The 7,067-nt window shown below is 46.5% G+C and overlaps 1 protein-coding gene across 2 annotated transcripts in view; it reads right to left on the reverse strand.

The window, feature by feature from the left end:
• Positions 1 to 5,564: 5,564 nt before the first annotated feature.
• Positions 5,565 to 7,067, reverse strand: part of LOC106811164 (dynamin-like) — a 15,298-nt gene continuing 13,795 nt past the window's right edge. The window contains exons 8-9 of one of the 2 annotated variants that reach the window (XM_014814707.1): positions 6,408 to 6,427; positions 5,565 to 5,811 (exon numbers count right to left, since the gene is read on the reverse strand). In XM_014814707.1, the coding sequence (XP_014670193.1) occupies positions 5,580 to 5,811; positions 6,408 to 6,427 (252 nt within the window). In that variant the 3' untranslated portion in view covers positions 5,565 to 5,579. Of the gene's footprint in view, positions 5,816 to 6,407; positions 6,428 to 7,067 lie in introns of both variants that reach the window. The other variant, XM_014814706.1, reaches the window with a different exon arrangement.

A 7,067-nucleotide genomic window follows, 5' to 3' on the forward strand; every position in this document is an offset into this window, starting at 1 on the left:
CGAATTCAAGTGCGGCCTCCCACCACCGCGCGTTCCGCGCTCAGTCAGCATATATCTAGGATACTACTAATACTAGCATCTAAAATCTTATGCAAAGGCTTTGCTTACCGGTAGTACAGTAATAGAGATACAGCTGTATAACTTTAATTGATCTTCACTTTTATTAACATGTTATCATGGATATGGTCGACGGCGAGCGTAAGTGGTGGTGGTGGTGGAGGACGGTGTTGCGAAGGTGGTGAGAGGAGGGTGTTGGAGCGGTGGCGGGAGGAGGTTGTTGGAGATGGTTGGGGGATGGGGGCAGGGCGCGGCTGGAGGAGGCTCTAATAGGCAAAGCCCCAGTTCAGTCCTTTGTTTAACCCCAGTCCAGGTTTACCCGCCTCTTGAGCGGCAAAATTGTTATCAGACACTTGCTCTTCGCGACGTCGCGGAAAGCCCCTACATTTCATGCGTCTTTTCATATAAGCCGATAAAAATGGTAGGGTCAACGCCAGTTAGCATTTTGTGCCCGCATTCTGTAATTTCCTTCGTATAGACCGTTTAAGCTGTAAGGGGTGAAATATTCCCCCTCCCATTGACACCATCTTGACTTTGCGACCCCTTTGACCCGCCACAAATTCGACATCCCGAGTCCTTTTCGCAATCCCCCCCGAGCGTCCCAATATCAAGGACCGTACGCGAGCGGTTTAATGGATTTGTGCCGTAAACTGTTGACACACAGACCGGGCCCAGGACGATTCTGCGATTCTACAATGCTGCATCCGAGCTTCGTCAGCCTGAGCTAAAAACCGTACGAAAATTGTAGACGTTCGATGGGCCGATTAACTACGAACAAATTAAATACAAAATTTAATTAATTACTAACTAATAATTAATGTCATGATTAATTACTAACCAATAACTAACGCCCTAATTAATTACTAACCAATAATTAACTACCAAATAAATTACCAACTAATAGTTAACATCCTAAATAATCACTAACCAATAATTAATGCCCTAATTAATTAATAATTAATTGCCTAATTACTAATTAATGCGAATTAGTAATCACCGGCTCGGTTCTCGGGCGTGTTCCTGCCGTCGGGTCGCGACGGCACGGACGGCACGGGCCGGCCGGGCGGCGCTGGTGGCGCCCTCGCGTTCTTCGGAGGATCGCGGGCCGGGCCGAGACGGGCCGGCGCTGCGAACCCGCGATGGAGTCGTCCGTTTCTATCGGAGAGCTGAGCGAGAGATACGCGTGACGTGAGACGAAGGGAGCTAACTTGTGTGGTTCTGGAGAAAATACATGCGTCAGTGAGAGAGACTGACGAAAAAACTACATCACGTGAGCGAGAGATGAGAGAGAAATACACTCGCGCGAGAGTCTCGAGCAAGGAGCGAGATGAGACGTTGGTGGAGAACGAGAAGAGAGAGAGTGACTGGAGCGAGAGCTGGGAGAGGGATATGATAGCGTGCATGAGACTTTTCTACGTAGATCGGGACTGCGGACCGGCGGAACAGACCGGAACGAGAAGACGATGGACCCGGATCGGCAGACGATGAACGAACTCAATCTGGCGCCCAGAGGAAGGAGACAAGAGAGACCGACGAGACAGACGAGCGCCCTGCTCATCATACCTCAAGAGGGAGTGAGCGATGGATGAGAGAAATAAAGAGGCTGTAAGAGGGAGGAGAGACGATTGGAGACGGAGTGAAATGGACCGAAGATGGAGACGGAGAGACGAGACGAGAGAGTCCGAGAGAGAAGAGAGGAAGAACGAGAGAGAGAGACGAGAGTGATGAGAGAGAGAGAGTAGAGAGAGAGAGAGAGAGAGAGAGGGAGAGAGAGAGAGAGAGAGAGAGAGAGAGAGAAGAGAAGACGGACGAGTAGACGAGAGGAGAGAGAAGCAGATCCGAGATGAGAGAGAGACGAGAGAGAATACATGTGAGTGAAGAGAGCTGAGAGAAAAAAGTTGAGTGCAGAGAAGAGCAACAGGATTACCGCTGCAATGAGAGAGATGAGAGAGAAAGATGAGAAAGAAATAAGAGCAGAGCGAGAGAGAGAGAGAGGGAGAGAGAGCAGCAGCAGAGAGAGAGATAAGAGAGAGAAGATACACGTGAACGAGAGCAGACGAGACGATACACCCGACGAGAGAGAGAGAGAGAATACACCCGTGCAACGAGAAGAGAAGAGAAATATGTGAATGACGACAAACGATGCAAAACAATGCCTCGTGTTGTGAAATCCGGTTTACAAAGTCTGTGATACCGTGCCGCAGATGATGCCAAAATAGAACTGTGCCTTCCACAAACACTACAACACGGACGCGGGGCTGGAGGTATGCACACTGACATGCCTCGAGTTTTGATACATAACATATACATAAATAAGTGAGGAATAATAATAACATTCTAAATCTAATCAATTCATAAGTTAGCCCATTTTCTCGGACCTATCTGAAAATTTTATGTACCAATCCGCTGCATAACTTTTTCATTAGTTCGTACACTAAACAAACCAAGATAATCGCACAAAACCCAAAACCAACAAAACACGCCGCGTTAAAACATAACCTTCTGCCAACTTTGGCGGAAGGTAATAAAAAAAACAACAACAATAATAATAACAAGTGCCGCATAGCGGACAGCGACTCATTCTAACGTCTACTGCTGTGACTCTGTGGGGAGTGTTGGCGATTCTAGTAAACCCTGTTAGTCCCAAATGTGTTCACATACACGCCGAAACAGTGGAATGCACAGGGATGGTATCAGGAACCTTCTCAAGAATGTTTCCGTTCGGGATCGTATATGAAAGTTGCACGAGATGGGCGCATACGTTTAAGTGTCTTCAGGATTAAAGGCATGGAAGCACTCCCATCATACTAGTATGGCCACTGTAGAAAAACAAATAAAAAAAACCCCACACAACTATTCTGCCAAGACAAATAGGTAAGCACTCATCCATCTTACCTACGCAAGCTGACAGGCTGCCGCACACTAGAAAAAGAGCTGCCAGCACTGTTTACCAATTAAGGGCAAAAACTCCACAGTCCCACCAACACATGCACTGGCAGTAGCCACTGGCAGTGGCAATACGTTAATTTGTAACATACTGACAGTACAGCAATGCCATATAAAATTACATACAATTTAAGAGCATAACCTTCTTTAACCAAATTTAGCTTTGGACAATTTCACTGTGACATTGTAGCCTCAATACATCCAAGGCATGTATAGATTCTACTGGTAGCAAACCCGGCAGTCAAATTCTTTCTAACAGACAGTCAACAAATCCATGTTTAACCCTCCTTCTTTTAGGGTCAAAAAAGGTTATCTGACACTTACTCTTTCGCATGTCAGCAAGAAAGTTAGATTTCATGCCGTCCTTCCAATAATGCCATAAAAATGCTAGGTCACCGCCTGAAACAAAAAGTTTTTCAATCGCTCCGTCAGACCATGTCCTCAGAAACATGTCTAAAATCTGCCCTGTGCCCATTGACCTTTGACCTGTGGACCTCAATTTCGGCACAGTGATGGCCTTTTCCTACCATGATGCTATACACCGACTATCACGAGCCTGGTCGAGCGTTTAGATTTGTGCCGCAATTCTGCATTTCCTCCCTATACCTTAAGATTAAGGAGTGAATGTTCCCCTTCTTTTACACCTCTGGAACCTTTGACTTTGACCCCAGCTTCGGACAGCCCAACTCGATTTTGACGATCCCCCCGACGTCTCGAATATTCGGACCGTTGACGTCAAGCGGTTTAAAGATTTGTGCCCAACTGGTTGACGGCACGGAATACGGACGGAGGACGACGGCGGAGCCGGACGGACGCATCGTGCGATTCTACAAGCCTGATCTTGACTATGTCAGATGAGCTAATAATTGTAAAGCCAATATTTACTTTTTTGTTGTTATTTTATTAAAAATAGCCGATAACAAATAGCAATGATAACAAGTGCCCGCAGGAGCGGACAGCGCTCACTGACGGCAGCGTGTCTGATGCTAAACTCAGGGCAAAACGAATCAGGAGCACCCTCCCATCGCCGCGTTCGGCTCGTCCTCGTTGTCTCTCATTCTTTCTCTTTCGCCTCTCTCGCTCTTGCTATCTGCTTCCGCTCGTCGGCGCGCTCTCTCTCCTCTCTCTCTTGCTCGATCAGACTCTCGCTCCTTCTCTTCTCCTCGCTCCGATCACACTCTCTTCTCTTCTCTCTCTCTCTTTCTCTCTCTCTCTCTCTCTCTCTCTCTCTTGCTCTCTCTTCCCTTCACGCTCTCTCATCTCCCTCTATCTCTCGCTCCACTCACTCTCCCTCGTTTGTCTCTCTCTTTCTTTGTCTTTGTACTTATCTCTCGCTTCTCTCTCCCTCTCTTCGTCTCTCTACTCTCTCTCTCTCTTACTTTCTCTCTCACTCTTGCGCGCGTCTCTCTCTTTTCTCTCTTCTTCTCTCTCTCTCTCTCTTCATCTCTCTCTCTCGCCTCTCTCTATCACTCTCTCTCTTCCCCTCTCTTTCTCTCTCTCTCTCTCTCTTTCTCTCTCTCTCTTCTCTCTCTCTCTCTCTTCTCTCTCTTCTCTCTCTCACTATCTCTCTCTCTCTCTCTTCCTCTCTGTCTCTCTCTCTCTCTCCCTTCCTCTCCCTCGCGCTCTCTCTCTCTCACTGCTTTCCCTCGCTCTCTCCTCCCCTCTCTCTCAATTTTCTCTTCTTTTCTCGCATGGCAGTAGCCGCTGCCGACGAGGCTTGGATGACTGATTTTGGGTTCTATACAGACCGTCTGCGATTGTCTATTCAGACTGATTGTCTGATGGTCTTCTAACCCTGGAGCAAGACCGTTTTCGGGGACGCAAGCAAGGCGGTAACGTTTTTTATATACTTCACATCAAATGTTTATACTATAGTATACCCCTGCTTTCTGCCAAACCAGTAAACTGCGCATGTACCGACTGACGTCACCGTTCCTACGCAGTAAAGTGAGTAAACTATCCAGATCCACTGTGAGTCTGTGACGTCATTTTAGCGACGAAACAAGCTTTCAACCTCTTGCGACCCCCACTTAGAAAACCTGTCATGCCATCAGCAGCCACCAGGTGGCACACCCATACTGAGGCGCCATCTATGAGAAGAATGGGTCGTCTGCAAACGGATCGAGCTTGGCAGAAAAGAATTCGTCTTCCGATATTGGTTTCATGTCACTGCAAGAAACAAGTGGGAAAACGTAAAACATATATAAATATGTGAATGTGCATAAGTATATATAAATGTAGAAATATATATATATATATATCAGAAGTAGATAATAGGGAATCCCCTATTATCTACTTCTGATATATATACATAATAAAAAATAAATGTAGAAAAAATTGAATAGGGTGTTAAATTTTAATCAGCAAGCTTTCAAGTATCATCTCTCTTCATCAGGGTATAGAATGACAAGAGAATGGAACCGATTAAAATATAAAACGAAATATATATATATACACACACATATATGTTTAGAGGATGTTATTTATACAGGTACATATATAAATATATATTTATGTATATATATATAGACGATAAGAAGGTACAAGAGCAGACGGTAGAATTAAGATACGACAGGTTACACATGTTCTTGGGTCACAAAAGGAACATCAGGAAAAAATTGACAGAAAAAGAAAAGGGGAGGGCGACGCGGGGAAGCGGGATCTCTCCGGACACTCACGGTGTCACTCTCCGCGGTCGCTTCCCGCTCGGGATAGACCCCGGCGCGCAGGAAGGAAGCCTTCCAGCTGTCCAGCGTGTCCAGATCCTCTGTGGACAGTTCGAGAGACTTGTAGTCCTTGTAGACGTTCCTGCAAACAAACAAACAAACAAACAAACGTTGACGTCGCACGCGGAGGTTAGAAACCAAGAGTGAAAATTCGTTTAAATTTAGAAAGAGTATTGATTAGAATTTGTTTAAATTTGAGTGAAATTAAAATTAAAATTGTTTTGCGAAGTATAATTTACCCACCCGGGGCAGAATCTTTGGTGCTTTTACTGTGATTTACTAGGAATTTTGTAGGTTAGGATTTATTAAGTTGAGAACAGGCAGCAAAACTGACCCCTGTAGGCAGCAAAACTGACCCCTGTAGGCAGCAAAACTGACCCTTGTAGGCAGCAAAACTGACCCTTGTAGGCAGCAAAACTGACCCTTGTATAGGCAGCAAAACCTGACCCCTTGGTAGGAGCCAAAACTGGACCGCCTTGGTAGGCAGGAAAACTTGAACACCTTGTAAGGCAGCAAAAACCTGACCCTTGTTTAAGGCAGCAAAACTGACCCCTGTGTAGGCAAGCAAAAAACTGACGCCTTGGTCTAGGCAGCCAAAACTGACCCTTGTAGGCAGCAAAAATGCTGCTTGCAGACCTTAACTTCGAACCCTGAGATGCCTGCATCGTAGATGCTCACCTGCCTTCCACGTTGAACACCTCAAAAAAATGATGGAACGCTTGTGACATGAATCCGTGGCTGGCTAACTGTGTAGTGATTCTACATTACTCACGCGCCGCTTCCTTGCCTTCCACTTAAACACCCTCATAACATGTGACGCTTGGAACATGATGTGCTGGCTAACTGTGGTACGTAACTACCATACGTCACGCGCTCCGGCTTCCTTCACCGTGCCTCCACACGTTAAACACCGTCAAACAATGTGAGCTGGACATGAACCGTGGCTGGGCTTAACTGTGTAGTATCTACGATACGTCACGCGCTCGCGCCTCGCTCACCTGCCCTTGCCAACCGTTAAACACCTAAAAACATGTGGTCGCTTGGACATGAATCCGTGGCTTGGCTTATATGTGTACGTAATCTTACCATACGTCACGCGCATCGCGTCGCGTCACTACTGCCTCCACGCTCACAACACCTCAAACATGTGACGCTTGACCCCATAATCACTGGCTGGCTAACTGTGTACGTATCTACATACGTCACCGCGCTCAGGCGGCAGGCGCTCACTAACGCTGCCTTCCACGCTAGTAAACAACCGTCAAAAACATGTGTCCCGCTTGGACATGGGAATTCCAGGTGGCTGGCGTAACTGTGTAACGTATCTACATACGTCAC

This window comes from Priapulus caudatus, unplaced genomic scaffold, assembly GCF_000485595.1.
Source record: "Priapulus caudatus unplaced genomic scaffold, Priapulus_caudatus-5.0.1 Scaffold510, whole genome shotgun sequence".
NCBI classification, from domain to species: Eukaryota; Metazoa; Priapulida; class Priapulimorpha; order Priapulimorphida; family Priapulidae; genus Priapulus; species Priapulus caudatus.